We start from the raw sequence: 15,958 nt of genomic DNA, 5'->3' as shown, positions 1-15,958 counted from the left end.
TGGTCTGTACTGGACCATTAACTGCTGAATTATTAGTGTATGCTGTGTCTAGGGTCCAGAAATACCAGTTAACTCTGGAGCCCTGACATGCTAAACTAATGCATTTGAATACTTTTGAATATTTTGTTTGGTATCTGAATCCATCTGAAAGTATAGAGTAAATTTTTTTTGGTCCAGGAAAGTGAGTTCTTTTAAATTCTGGGTTATAATAGAAGTAAGGTTAAAAAAGAAAATCTGCACGGCCTATTATTTGGTGTCTTCATTTTTAATTCATATGTTGTAGGCAAATAGAACTTAGAAGCAAAATACTAGATTTATTAGATATATCTCCATGGTACTAAAGAAATACTACATCTAATATATGCCTATGCTGTAGTTATGCAACAACAGTATTTCAATATATGGAGAATTAATGCACAGATCTTCTTCCTGTGCCTGCTGTCCTTGTAATCAGGAGGAAATCCTTTATTTATACAACATACTTAATTTCAAGCCATATAAATGTAAGGGGTCTGATGGTATAAGCTATCAAGTACTGCAGTGGAGTGAAATTGTTTTTAAAAATGTAAATGGAAAAGAATAAAGATGAAAGGAAAAATGGATACTGTTAAAAGGACTTGAATTCTAAAACGACATATCAAAAATTAATTTAAACTGAAACCCTTTCATATTCATCACTAAAATGCTATTTCTGGAGCTCCCCTCTCCTTCCTTTCTTAATATCATTCAGCATGACCCTTTTCTTGTCTCTTCTATTTTATCAAGTTGAAAATATGAAATTAAACAGTACTTCTTCCTCTTCTAGGTTTGCAGGGAATAGGAATTGAATTCTGGTCTCACGAGGATAGTGGGGTAAACTTTGGTAGAGCAGTATTTTAAACCAAAGAGAGAAGAAAGCTTGGCCTTATTGCCAAGTGATTTGGGTACAGAGCAGTGAAGGAGGAGTCTTGGATTCTGGTTCCAACTCTCAGAATTGTTTTCTTTTCCATCCACTGTCTGATTTAATATGAAATTTGTTAATAGTCCTGAGACATGAGAGGCATCAGCTTTCACAGATCCCTACTGAGCAGACAGTAGTCTGCAGTCATGAATGAAGGATCTAAGCCGTAGAAGGCAACTGAGGGTTCAGGCTTGTGTCTGTATTTTTCTTTTTTGGGTACTTTAGAACATATCTCTGCTCAGTTCATGAGTTTTTGTGTTTTCCTTGTACATATGACTTCAGGCAGGATTTTTGATTCCACTCTGGGACCAATAATTAGGAGACTAGGTTTGTATTTGGTAAAAATCAAAGTTTAGACTGTAACTTTAAAATTTTATAAGATTTTGGGAATAAGTCATCAGACTTCATGCCTTAATGTTTAGATGGCGTGACTGCTGTGCCTTCATTGAGTCAAGTGATACCATTTTATTAATCTGAAATGCATTGAGTAATTTGATTTATTTTTTAAAAGCATTTGGCAACATTTTCGTTATGTGTGTTTGGGTCATTTTAATTTAAACTTCATTATTTTGAGTTTTTTCACTGTGACAACCAAAACGTTAGCTCCTATGAAAGAAAATCTTACAGAGTTGAGTGTGTTTAGCCTGAATAAGCAAAGCCTAGGAGAGGAATCTTAATTGGTGTCATCAGCTAGCTAATAGGAAATTAAAAAGAAAACAGAGCCAGAATCTTCTTAGAACTGTACAGTGGAGGGACATGAGTTGATGCAAGGAGATTCTGATTAGAAATTAGAAAAACAATTTGACCATAAAGGTGGTCAAACACTGGAATGGCCAGCAGAGGTTGTAGAATTTCCATTTTTGGATATGTTTGGAACAGGACTGGATATGACCCTGAGCAACTTGATGTAACTTTGAAGTTGGAAGTCCAAAGTTGTCCCTGCTTGGAGCAGGTGACCGTAGAGGTCCTTTTCAATCACATTTATTCTGTGAGTCTATTTTTAACTTTAAAGTTTCTGATTATCAGGGGGTTTGATCATTATAGCCTTGATATCTGGAAATCTGGAGTGAAACCTTGAATAAAATCTTTTGAAAATAGTGAAGAAAAAAGTGCCAAATTAGCTTATTGGGAAAGTTCATTGTTGGAAAATGATTTCTAAGACAGTGGCACACCTAAGATATTTTTATATATTTTAATTATATTTTTTCTAGCCAGGCAGTTGAGTACAGAGATCAGGAGAGGTAGGACAGAACATCCTAGAAGCTCTAGAGGAAAAAAGGTCCTTATGTTCTTTGCTCAGGTCTTAGATAAGTGGCAGTAGAGGAAGCAGGGCTTTAAAAAAGCTCGAGTGAATCAGGATCTGGCTCTTCAATATTACTTATATAACATAGAACAAATTCCCTCATGTCCTTCTGGTTTTTATTACCTTTCACTTTTCTCTTAGAGGTTTCAATGACTACTATTTCTGAGATTCTTGGCAGAAGAGTTCAGCTGAAAGGACTTATTGGAAAACGAGCTGTGAAATGTCCCTACTGTGATTTTTATTTTATGAAGAATGGATCAGACCTTCAGCGTCATATTTGGGCTCATGAAGGTAAAACTCTGGTTTTAAGCTTTAGGGCATGTAATCAGTCTCATATTCCACACAAGCTCTGGTGACACAAAAAGGAATTCAAAGTTGTTACAATACCTGAATAATAAACTTTAGGCGACAGTAGAGGTTAAATAATTAGTTTAATAGACTCAGGACACATATGGAACTGCATGCTGATAACATGAATAGACAGTCTATATGTTAAATATTGTTAATAAGTTTATGATTCCATTTTTTTCCAAAACCCTTTCATAAACCTCCATAAAGTATTCTATAATAAATGTGAGTGAGGAGTGAATTAAATGCATGCTCAGTCTCTTAAAAGAAGTAATTTTCTATAACCTCTCATGAATAACTGCTGCTGCTTTCACATTTTTCCAAAAATACTTGGTCTGGAAATCTATTAGTGAAACAATTGAAATACAGTTGCTTTGATGTATGTATATAAGTTCTGTGCGTGTTTTAATGAAATCATGCTGAATGTGGCAGCTAGCTGACATGGACATGGACATGAACAGTGAGGAGAAACCTGTGAGATAATGCTGATCCTGTCTATCACGTTTTAGGGAGAAATCCCAGAAACATGGCGACACACAGGTTAAAAATCCCTTGGAGTTAAAATCTACGCCCAGTAAAATCTTGTGTCTACTCAATCTATTTTTATAACAGGTGGAAGACCACTCGGTATGCTCTTCAGTCAGTTAATTTATGGAACAGATTGCCTATGGCACTTGAGCATTATTTTGGCTTCATAAGCCATCCCTCTGCAGAAAGAGGATAACGGGATGTGGTGCTCTCAAACGGATGTTTTGGTTCCGAAGTGTTTGTTTCCGTGCAGAGAGTTCAGACATTCATACTAGTTCTGCACAGTTGTTTGAGTACTTTCACTGAGCTTACCTGCCTGGGTACAATAGCAGTGGTCCAGTAGCCTTTATTCCATTCAGGAGTTTAGGTAATGCAAAATTATAGTCTTAGAGGCATTACTTATGTATTCCATAGATACAGTTCATTTATTCTGCTCAAAAAGCTTGGAACTCATCTCATCTAAGTAACAGGAGAAAGAGGTGAATGGAAATTTATTCCAAAATCGAAGTTTGCAATCAAGTCTGCTTAAAGTAGGCTGTAATTCCTCATGCTTGTAAATCTACTTTTAAGGTCATGAATATCAATCTAAAACTGCCAGAGCCTCATGAAACTGTTGAACTACTCTGCCAGTTCAGATTTATTCAACTTTTCTTTGAAGGATTTACTTTGTTCTTGTGGACCTTCTGCTAGATGACATGCTGTGTGTGTCTCTATTACAGGAGAGAACTTTGAGAAAAGTGAAATTGGAATTGCTTGCATCTTACTAAGGGCGGGGGGAAGTACTACTGTGTGAGCCGTTAGCAAATCTGATGCTAATTAACAATAAAATACAGCTTTGCACATTTAACTTGGGCTTACATATTAAGTACCTAATGAACCAGTCCTCCTAAAATAGGTTTCTTCATTCTTTATTGTAGAATATAGAGAATGATAGTTATCTGATGACTTTTAGAGGGGGATTTGGTGTGTGCTCCAGCTAGGCATCCACTTAGGCAGTCTGGATTCTACTTTTCAATGAAGGATGGGCATATCAAGAACCAAACATTTCTATTTGCTTGGTTAAACTCAGTACCTGGCTTCATTAGGGAAGTATTTAATTCTAAAAGAATCCCTCCTTCCATTTGTAAGTTCAGTGATGCTGTCAAGAGCTTGGTATCATTTACACAGAAGCTATACATGCAATTTCTTAAATGCAGATATCCAAATGTTAAAATTGTGACCTTTTTGTCTATGTTGCTCGCATGGTCTGAAATTTCTTTCAAGCAAATGTCCAGCCTTTCATCAGAAGCTACAGCTTGGTTGTTTCATGTTATATATTTTTATTTTCAGGTGTCAAACCCTTCAAATGTTCTCTCTGTGATTACGCCGCTCGCAGCAAGAGTAACCTGAAAGCCCATATGAATCGTCACAGCACTGAGAAAACACACCTCTGTGATATGTGTGGGAAAAAGTTCAAATCAAAAGGCACTTTGAAGAGCCATAAGCTCCTTCATACTGCTGATGGTAAGTGCATGTTTGTTAAATCCAGGTTTATTTTAGGGCAATAAATGCTGGCTGTACTATAGGACCTTATAACAAGTGGTTTTAGGTTGAACACTACGTGCTGCTAATTTTGTTTATTCCCAGGAGACACTGATTGTGAAATAATTCAAAATTTTGCAAAATTAAGACAGCTATCTCTGGAATAGTTGATTTTCCTGAAATTTTGATTTGGCCTTATAACCCTATTACAAAGAGCTGTTGATAACAGGAAAAAGTGAGATGCAAATCCAGAAAAACACCATCTTCTATTTCAAACTTTGGACACAACTGTACTTTATTCATCTGTGATTATGAAAGTGAAATCAGTAATTTAGCAAGATAAGTTATACACCTTCATTTTGACACAGTAGCTTCATCTTTTTTTATTCATGCAACCTTGTGTGATCTCATTCCACTCTTTATTGACCATGTCATTTAAATTCTTTTAAATTTTTTTTTGCATATTCATTAGAGTTGTCCTTACAAAGAAAGCGCACGTGCTGTGTTACATCTCTAGAATATGTGAAGTTTTTGTGTCAGAGATACTTATTTTTATGTATGCTTATATCTATGTATAATATTAGTGAAAGAGATGACCCTTTTTACAGTGATATGATAAGTATTATAGAAAGCATATGGTTACTGTAGCATTACCAAAGCTACTGTAATAGTACCGTGAGTCAGTAAATCACTTGTTACTCAAAAAATACTTTCCAATAATTTGAAACAACTTGGTCAATAACAAGCAGATGTCGCACATACATCTAAACTTCATATGCAAGAATCAATGATGTTACTTATCAAATGCAATCCCCAGCTGATTCCTGGCTGGGAGAAGGAAGCAGGTTGTATTTGAATTAAAAAGAAATTTGGAGCATGATCAGACTATAAAGGAAAAAAGGCCTCTTTGTATGGTACTGTAAAAAAAAATCCCTTCGTGGGGTTTCATTTCAAAACCTTTCTGTTTTGTTTTCACCATCTGGCATGTCCAAATAGTGAGAAATTCAGCAATGGAAGTTGAATTTATTTTTACCTGTTAGTTCTATTTCTTGAACAAAATATGTTTGTGTGTGAGGAAGTATTGCAATTCCGCTGAGGCTGCGTTGAAAGTGTGGCACTGCTAAGAGGAGGAGTATGATCGGGTGGGAACTAGCCTTGTCTGGATTTGGTTTAAAGGTGTGAAGTTAGTTTTAAACATTTAATTGCATGGAAGGAACTATGTTCTCCGACCATTTACTGTTTGGTCAGGCTGAAGCTTTGACTCTAGAGGTGATGTTGTTACCAGGAGCCTTTTTTATCTGCCTTCGAACTGTCATCATATTCTGCGATAACTTGTTGATCCACCTTCTTTTTTGACTGATATAAATAAATCCAATACTTTATGCTCTTTTGCCTTGCTTTTTGCACTTCCAGGAAATTCCCATTACCTTTGGAAAATGCATTTTGCTGTTGATTCCAGTTGGAACAGAATCTTACTGTCTGCAGAGTCTTCGATAATTTTCCTCGCTAAGTCCTCCCCAGTGAACTCTTCATGCATTTCTAACACTTGTGAAAAATAAGACAGCATTTGTCACTAACAATGTAATATGTGATTTGTCAAGGGACTTTCAGCCTCTTGAATGCTGGCAATTTCTCTTTGCTCGGTGTCCCTTTCTATAGTGACAGCACTTCAAAAGTTCTTACTAGCACACATCTAGTGTTCTTCAGTTATTTCACAAACAAATGAATTTGAAAGATACTTCGCTGTTTATGAGTCTTGTCTTCCTGACTTATGAATCCAGGCAATTTTTGTTCAAATATCAGCCCTGCAAGGTCAATTTAACTAGTGGAATATAAAGGAGTTTTCTATCTGCTTTATTCTGCTCCAGAAGACAGAGATCACAAGAGTGGCATGATAGAAAACAGTTCCATAGTCCAGGCTTATTGCTGTTTGTGATTAGAAATAAACCAGAAAACCTGGTTTTCATTACTTTAATTAGATATCATAAATTGTCTTGAGGTTTTTCTTAGCTGTGTTTTATGGAAAATTTCACACTCAGTATAAAATGTTTGTATCTTTTTTTGAGCAAGATCCAGAATCTAAAGAAACTTGATCTCTTCGGGATAATACAGAATATTCTGTATTGTACTTCTCCATCCTTCCTTTTGGTGATTCTTCTTTTGGAGTAGTTTTTAGCACATCCTTATTCCATGTCAGGCAAATACAGTTTGCCAGCCATGGGCATTTAATACAGGATTGCAGTCTTTATGTATTTCATATACCTTGTAATTTCGCTATAGGTAGCAGGTCTGATAGAGTATAAAAGCCAAAATGTGGAGAAACAGAGTATGAAACCCAGAGAATAAAAGGAAGGAAACTATGTTACTTTAATTCATAGGGAAAAAAAATTAAAAGGTTTGGGAGAGAGAATGCTTCGAAGGGAAAGCAAGAGAAACCCACAGAATGGTAATGTGTTTGGGAGTTTCAGTCTTTGCAAAGCCACAAACAGCAACAGATGTTTCTTGAAAATGTCAGAAAGAATTCATTCCTATTAGAGAATCTTGAAAATATATAATGACAAAGTCTGGCCATCTTGCCTTAAGAAGGACTCAGACTAATGATTTTAGGGCCAAAAGCAGACTCGTAGAATCACAAAGTCTGATCTCTTTCAGAGTACAGGCCATAACTTAATCTAATAATTTTGCATCACGTTTCTGCTGGATTGTAGTGTATGTTTTTAGGAAGGGCTAATCAGACTTGATTTAAAGGCTTCATATGACAGGGCATCCATCTGAATTCTAAGTAAATTATCATAGTCATTAATCATGCCCACTGTTAAAAATATTGACTTTATTTTAGACTGAAGGTTCTGAGCATCAGCTTTCATTTGTTGAAATTCCAGTTCTGGTTCTTCGATTTTTATTATTGCTATTTCAGGTTGGAGGGTTAGTGCCCTCAGTATTGATGCCTGACTAGAAAGCTCACAGGCATGTAAAGAAATGTCAAGTATAATGTCTTGTCTGTAGAACTTAAAGCAACACCCTTCTTTGGATGACACTTCTGAACTGATGGGTTTTTTTCACAAAGCAATATATATAAATTTCATTGACTCTGTGCTGTGGATGAAAATATTTGACACAGTCATGATTTAGTAGCAATATGAAATTTATAAATGATTCGAGATAGATCAAGAGTTAAGTTTTAGCAGCACTTAATCATTAACCGATGCAAGAATTTACAAGGTGATTTAATAAAGTAATTGATCAGCAACTTATTTACAGATTCAAAGATGGCAAGATTCACACTAGCTTACTATAAAGTATCCTAAATGAATACATATACATAGAAGCACAAACATATGAGCACATGGCACTTACAGGGTCACACACATATCTACACCTGAGGTTTAACTGTTAGGACTAAAGGTCCTTGCACAATGAGCAACTCCAGTGAGTCGACTGGTCTCCCTTTTACTTGTGCACCAACAAATATTTGTATCCAGTGAAATATAAGAACATCCACTGTTCTTATAATGGCTTATAAGAATCTTTCAATGATGCTTTGGGTTGGTATCTGAAGAAGCAATGTTTATGCATTGTCTTTACCCTTTTTGTGGGCCACTCTATGATTATTTTGTTTTTTGAAATAATTGATGCAGAAGTGTAGAAGTTCAACTGTTACTCCAACTCCATACATTTTGAGAAAAGGGGTTAAGCCAGTATAGAAAACCCTTTTATGATATTGAGTCATTATGGGAAGATTAGTGCTAAACACATAACCAGATCTTCTAGTGAAAATAATAGATCAATGTCATACCCTACCAGAAGTACATAAAGAAAACTTACAGAGGAAAACACAAGAAAATTCAAATGTATTTGAATTGTAACAATTCAGAGCTTGGACCAGAAGTAGATAAAACCACATGTGAACATGACTAAACATCTGTGGCTTAAGGATTTCCAAGTCTGCTTTACAAATCGCAAAATATAACTGTGCCTGCAATTGTAAAGAATTGATTTCTTTCTTCCATTTAGGCTACACTATAAGGATTCTTTTTTATTCTTTCCCAAGTAACTATCCCAGGAGCACTATTTAATGCTTCTAATTTAAAGATGACAATAGAGTCTTTTTTCTTCCTTACTCTGCTCTTAGCTCTATTTAACCAAAATTTTGCAGAGCAAGTGCCAGACTTCTACTGTTGTTCATTGTTCATGTTTAGTATTTTGGAAGTCACCTTTATGAGGAAATATAATAAGTAGTTTTCTGAACTTAAGTAGAAAAAAGTTACCATGTTTTCTATTCCCTTTTCAGGAAAGCAGTTTAAATGTACAGTGTGTGACTATACAGCTGCCCAAAAACCACAGCTTCTGCGTCATATGGAACAACATGTCTCTTTCAAGGTAAGAAAACATACAAGTCATGCTTATTCATTCATCATTTGGAAATAAGTGGACCTTCAGCAACAGTTTTAGAACTAGCACCTTTTCCTGTTTGGTGACAATTATGGCATCGTAACATTTTAATATTATGGGAATTTTGACTTTATGTGCAGACTATTGAGATAGGGTTATTTTGTCCGTGAACAATTTCTAATTACTGTCTTTACTTGCCAAAAATATATGTATGTTTTGTTATAATGTAAAACAAACATTACTGTTCTTTTTTTTTTTTTTACTTCAGTCCTTGAGAGAATTAATCTAATATGTACCTTAAAACATCCTAGGGAAGTAGGAAAGCAAATCCCATATATCAGTCTTCATTGCCAGCCTTAATTTGTTCCGAAAGTTTTCCAGTCTAATGTACTATAGATGAGTTCATATACTTGAAGAAAATTGAAGGGAATTAATTTTAAAACTCCCCATTTATCTGAAATGTGTCTTGGAAAGAGTTTTGAAGATTGTTAATATTTCTATGAAGTGTTTAGATTAGAGATACGGTTTATTTTAATAAACTGTAGTATGGTCTTATTCCTAAATTTCACATTGGTTCTCAGCATGATAGGTTTTGATGTAATGAATTGTGAAACGTTATATTCAGGAAATAGAAATGATACTAATTTCTGTTCCAGAAAAACCAGCATTTTGTGTGTATGTAAATGTGCATTTTAGTGTAACACTTTATCTTGGGAATGAGCATATTTCTTATTGAAAACATCATACTATTTTCATATACAACATCTTTCATTACCTAAGAAATCATTTTGCTTCTATAAAGAATATACTTCAGCCACTCTTAATAAGTACCGATGCTGCATACCTCCATAAAGCAGAAAGGAGGACAGTCTTGATTCATAGTTTAAATCTTGGAAGACAAGACATATAAGAAAATGAAGCAAGTCATCAAAAGAGATGATACATTTTGAACAAATAATTTTTCTTTCTTAAATATGTCGTTTTGCTGTGGAATTACTTGTTAAACGGATTTTTTGTAAATGGAAATACACCATTTTCCTTCTTTAATGGCTAAGGGGATGAGTGTACTCATCATGCAGTTCTTGAAATACAGCTGGTTCTCACCTCGGGATCAGCTTTAGAACTGTTGACTCAGCATCCCTTTTCAGCCCTCTGTCAGCCTGCTTGTAAGTGTGACTATTCAATGCTGTATTGACACTGAAACGGGTCAGTCAGGGGTATTTGTAAAAAGGAGTTCAAAAACTGTTGGTAGCACGTTGCCTCCTTCTGGGACAGTTGTTTTCATGCGTATTGAACTCAAAGAGGAATGTCAGTATTTACGCTACCAAGTGATAATTTAATCCATCCTATGTCCAAGCTCCATGAATTTGCCATCCAATAGCAGATAACATCCACAACATGCAAGTATGTAGAGAGTGGAACGAGAACACAGCAGTCTGTACGGATTATTTTCTTGAAAAACAGTTTCAGCAGTAGAAAAGGAGAGGACTCCCTTGTAAAATTGAATATCTGAATGTTACAGTAGCTTCTGAATTGTAAGGTTATGGTTTTCTTCCTTATTTTTGCTGTTTGCAGCCTGAAGGAGGGTCGTGAGCAACAAGCTTAGGGGAATGTTCCGGTCAATGGACCCTGACTGCAGACATTTCCCTGCTTTAAATTTGGCTTCCTAATAAACAATTCTGTACCAACTGTTTTCTGCTGAGTAGCTTTAGGTGGGCCTGGTTGCTGTGCATGAAATATTTTGCATCCCATTTGAAGGTACTTGATTTATCCCCAAGGACTTGGTCAACACCTGCATTCTTTTCCAGGACCCTAATCGTTGTCTCGAGCTTCCTCTAACTGTGACAGATCTGACTCAGCAGGTTATTCTCAAAGGCTAACTTCAGGCACAAACGCTTGTTTTCCTAAACTTTTTTCTTTAGATATGCCTTCACCCTGTTAAGTGAAGGAAGATGTATGTTCTTAAAAATGAATTAATTTAGTTCCCAAAACTTAGCTCACCAAGTGGTCAGATGAAGGCAAGTGCCAGTGAGAGGGAAACAGTTGGGAACATGTTGGAGAGAGAAGGAAGTGAAAGGGAAGAGATCAACCCTGTCAGGTACAGTTATCTGTTAATTTAGGCTGGCTGTGCAATCATATTGTACCTTCAGTTATTTTAGCTTTCTTACCTCCCCCTTTTCAGACCAAAGCTCACGGCAGCTGAGTCATTTCCTTGTAGTAGAAAGTCTCCACGTGGTCAGACCTGTGATCATCAATTATGAAAAGACACAGTTTACTGAGTTACGAAAAGTAGGTAATAATCTTATAATGTTGAGAATACTTGGTGTCTTGCACATAATAAAAAGTACCAAATTTTAGGTAATGTTTAGTTACAACTTATTTATATTGAATTTTGGAAGGTTTCTTTGGAATATTACTAAACCAGAAATGAACATGGTTTCTTGGGATCAAAACATTGCAGCTTGTGTCCTGTGTCCTGAAGAGGTCAGAAAATATGTTCTAACGTTTTTGGTTTTGCTCCCAGCCTTTCCGTTGTGCACATTGCCACTATTCCTGCAACATATCTGGTTCCCTGAAGAGGCATTACAACAGAAAGCATCCCAATGAAGAATATGTAAATGTAGGTTCTGGGGAGCCTGCACCAGAAGCCCTTATCCAACAAGGTACATCTCCACCATATAAGACTTGTTATTTTTATTGCTGGAGCAAACTTAGTGTAAAGGTAAACTTCTGTGCAATATGTTTTCCTCAGTTTGTTGGGTGTCGTGATAAATCGTAACTTCTTTTTAGTAATTATGAAATGGGGCCTTTTATTCTTCATTCAGTGTCCTTTGTCCTTGGTTTCCAAGGGTGGATGAACCAAAGTTGTGATTCACCTTGCCTGTGCTTTTGATTGTTGCATACATTTATTGTTTTCACTTGTCTCCTTTTGTAAGTAAAGTGTCACTATGTGTTGAAATGAATGATAAATATCTATCGTTCCACTGATAAATTTCTATGACAGTTTTGCAAGGTTGAAGTAAAAATAAGGTTGATGGAATGTAAGGAAGGAGACTGAAGAGTAAATGGCAGCAAATTATTCCCCCGCTAGAGAAATGGTGGGGAAAAGAGAGCACGGGTAAAACAGGTTACAAGTTGTTACACTCAGAGTCTTGTTTATGGGCAAAGGAAGCACACTTTATCTATGTCAGTAAAGCCAAAAAGTTATTGCTAGTGTAATAGCAATATTATACTTAACAGTCTAGTTCAAGAAACACCATTAGTCTAGGCCCAATTCTTATTTAAAAAAAAAAAAAAATGTAGCTAGAGTACTTACATGCAGAAAAAGTCTCAATAGTATTATTGTTTCAATTAGAATGGTAACACACACACACTTCTTAGTTTCCATTCCTTTTGCTGGTGCTACGGTGACCTTTCCACTGTTTCTCTGAGTCCTAAGATGGGTGGTTGTCATCTGATGTTGGTTTTGGGATGGGGGTTTCTGTAAGTTGCCAGCATTAAAGAGTTCTTCACTGGGAGAAGTGCGATGGTCATCTCAATGTCCAGAGAAGCGGGTCTGGAGAACGTATCTTATGAGGAACAGCTGAGGGAGCTGGGGTTGTTCAGCTTGGAGAAAAGGAAGCTGAGGGGAGACCTTACCGCTCTCTACAACTACCTGATAGGAGGGTGCAGCGAGAAGGGGGTCCCCCCAAAACCAACAACAAAACAAAAAACACAACACCCCACCACATCACACCCACCCACAAACCAATAATCTTGGCCACTGTTTGGAGAACACGTGTCAGTGCCATGATGGAAAAAAGTTGTAGAGCTGTATAATATTTGTCTGCATTATTTTATTACAAACATCGGTTTTGGTATTAAAAATAGACAAGGTGTGTAATTCATTGACTTTCTCTGTATGTTACCCATTTCTTTAAAGAACAGTCTAGAAATGAATTTCCCTGAGCTTTCATATCAAGTCACTGATGTGGAGTTACGTATTACCAGTTTAATTCTATGCTTCCATTATTTGTTCTTTAATTAAAGTCATCACGACAAAAGTTACAGCTTTAATTTATCCGGTGTATTGTTATAATAGTTTCAATATCAAAGTAATGTGGAAAAGTGTCCTCTCTTTCACAACAGCAGGTTTTTCCCAATACTACAGATTGGTGTGAAAATGAATATTTAATTTCATTTTCTGCAACTGATGATATCTTTGTCCTAATCTGAACAAAGGTATTTTGGTTTTGTGAACTTCAGTTTCCCTTAATAGGGAAACTATTTCAGTTTTGTCTAGAGATGATTGAACATCTGCTGTAATAGTGAAGTGTGGTGAAGACTTAAAATCAATTGAGAGCAAAGAGGGGGAAATGGTATAGGAATAATAAGTGTCAGTGAATGACCCTAGCGACTGGGTGTAGTTATATTCTCTTTCGTCAAAATTAAAAGTTTATTTCTTTCACCTGATAGAATACCATATGGTAGGTTTCCATTACTGTAAAACGGAATCCTTTTACTAATCACCTTATTCATAAAAGACTATATGCAACGAGGACTTGGCTTATAACCAGCTTACAAGAGTATATTTGAAGCATTGGAACATGATGGGCAAGAGTCATTTGCCATGATAATGTGGAGACAGCCATCTGGTGGCATAGTTGCTAAAGTGGGATGGTGCCCTTCCCTAGCCATTAGGTTTGTTAGAGGGAGTTCTGCTCACCTAATGCAACAATTTATCACCCACAGATTATTTTTGTTCTGCTTTAGTCAATAGTGAGGAAAAAAGAGAGGGAAATACTTATTTGCATAATTACAAGCAACTGACATTTGACCAAATGACTTTCATAAGAAAAAGAAGTACAAGCTTTTTAATCTGGTGTAGGAAATTGGATGCTTATGATTTTGTCATGCTCAGTTTTTTACCTATAAAGCTGTGTACTCAGCCAGTAAACATTGTGCTAAATTCACGCTATGCATCATTTTGTAGATAGGCAGAAGACTTAGGTTTACAGTTGTGTTAGTTAAAATAAACAGTAGAAACTCTCAAAAGCAAAGGTAGTTGGGTGACGATGACATTGCGCTGTTAACTCTCCTTGGTTTGCTTTGATAATCATAGAATCATAGAATCATATGGGGTTGGAAGGGACCTCTAGAGATCATCTAGTCCAACCCCCCGGCCAGAGAGGGTCTACCCAGAGCAGGTTGCACAGGAACTTGTCCAGGCAGGTTTTGAATATTTCCAAAGAAGGAGACTCCACCACCTCTCTGGGCAGCTTGTTCCAGTGCTCTGCCACCCTCACAGTAAAGAAGTTCCTTCTCATGTTTAGGTGGAACTTCTTATACTCAAGTTTGTGCCCATTTCCTCTTGTCCTGTCACTGGGCACCACTGAAAAAAGACCAGCCCCATCCTCCTGGTACCCTCCCTTTAAGTATTTGTAAGCATTGATTAGATCCCCCCTAAGTCTTCTCTTCTCAAGACTAAAAAGACCCAAGTCCCTCAGCCTCTCCTCATAGGAGAGATGCTCCAGGCCCTTAATCATCTTTGTCGCCCTTTGCTGTACCCTCTCCAGCAGTTCCCTGTCCTTCTTGAACTGGGGAGCCCAGAACTGGACACAGTACCAGATGGGGCCTCACCAGGGCAGAGTAGAGAGGCAGGATAACCTCCCTCCACCTGCTGGCCATGCTCTTTTTGATGCACCCCAGGATGCCATTTGCCTTCTTGGCCACAAGGGCACATTGCTGCCTCATGGTCATCCTGTTGTCCACCAGGACTCCCATGTCTTTTTCCCCAGAGCTGCTCTCCAGCAGGTCAGCCCCCAACCTGTACTGGTGCAGGAGGTTATTTCTACCCAGGTGCAGCACCCTACACTTGCCCTTCTTAAACTTCATTAGGTTCCTCTCTGCCCAACTCTCTACCCTGTCCAGGTGTCTCTGTGTGGTGGCACAGCCTTCTGGTGTGTCAGCCACCCCTCCCAGTTTTGTGTCATTAGCAAATTTGCTGAGTGTACATCCCATCCCTTCGTCCAGGTCATTGATGAATGTATTGAAGAAGACTGGACCTCTTGTGTGCCAAATGTGCCAAAAAGCTTTAATGTCTGTTAGAAACTTGAGAAAACTAGAACAGCTGTCTTAGAGAAGGTAACTTTTTAAAAAATTATTAGTATGTCACTGCTGTGTATGTTATATATTAAGATCTCAGTATTTTTTATAAGCCCTTAGAAAATACCCCAGCACTTAGTGAAAGATTACAGTGTCCGATGGTTTTCTGTTGTGTCCTGAAGGGACCAGGGCTTTGAAGACAAGAGGGAACCAATATTTAAAGCTGAAGCTCGGCAGAGACATGCCTTATAGATTTTTGAACTAAATTTACATTTGAAGCTGCAATGATATGTAATGGAGTAGGCATTAAAATAGTCTCCAAGTAACTGTGATTTGAAATAAAGGAGTATTTAGAGGCCAAAGGCATTAGTTTAGAATGATTTAAAACATATACTAGGCTTTGTTTATGGCAGGCCTAAAGCAGAACATAAGTCATGGACACCCTCAGACTTGAGAAAAAATGCACTTGGAAACCATGAGTAGTCTTCATTGGTGCTACTAAACCTGAATTTCAACCAGTCATGGCTGTGGGAATGATTCTGCACAGGCTGAAGCATCCCCTGGGGCTGCAGCAGCTTTTTGTGGCCAAGGAAAAAACAAGGAGGGGTTGGTCAAACTTAGGATGTTATCATTCCTTAAAAAACTTTTCCCTCTCCAATATTCCTGCCTCTTCTAGAATGCTTTTGTTAATAAAGCAAGCACAAGTTCTTACCCAGTAGATAAGTTATTTACTTTGCAATATACATTCTCTTTTGTAGTTTGTCTGTCTCCCTTGACATCTGCCTCCTGAGAGACCAAACCCATAGTTCTTACATAGATCTAATTGCAGAAATAATGCTGTA

At 37.1% G+C, this 15,958-nt stretch overlaps 1 protein-coding gene across 3 annotated transcripts in view; it reads left to right on the top strand.

The window, feature by feature from the left end:
• Positions 1 to 15,958, top strand: part of ZFAT (zinc finger and AT-hook domain containing) — a 112,432-nt gene that overhangs the window by 79,659 nt on the left and 16,815 nt on the right. For 2 of the 3 annotated variants that reach the window (XM_014965477.1, XM_014965476.1), the window contains exons 9-12: positions 2,385 to 2,534; positions 4,449 to 4,622; positions 8,932 to 9,020; positions 11,557 to 11,695. In XM_014965477.1, the coding sequence (XP_014820963.1) occupies positions 2,385 to 2,534; positions 4,449 to 4,622; positions 8,932 to 9,020; positions 11,557 to 11,695 (552 nt within the window). Of the gene's footprint in view, positions 1 to 2,384; positions 2,535 to 4,448; positions 4,623 to 8,931; positions 9,021 to 11,556; positions 11,755 to 15,958 lie in introns of all 3 variants that reach the window. The other variant, XR_001414448.1, reaches the window with a different exon arrangement.

This window comes from Calidris pugnax, unplaced genomic scaffold (genome assembly GCF_001431845.1).
Source record: "Calidris pugnax isolate Ruff unplaced genomic scaffold, ASM143184v1 scaffold41, whole genome shotgun sequence".
In the NCBI taxonomy this organism is placed as follows: domain Eukaryota; kingdom Metazoa; phylum Chordata; class Aves; order Charadriiformes; family Scolopacidae; genus Calidris; species Calidris pugnax.
Note: the sequence above shows the minus strand (reverse complement) of the source record. Positions and strands in the feature narration are given on the sequence as shown.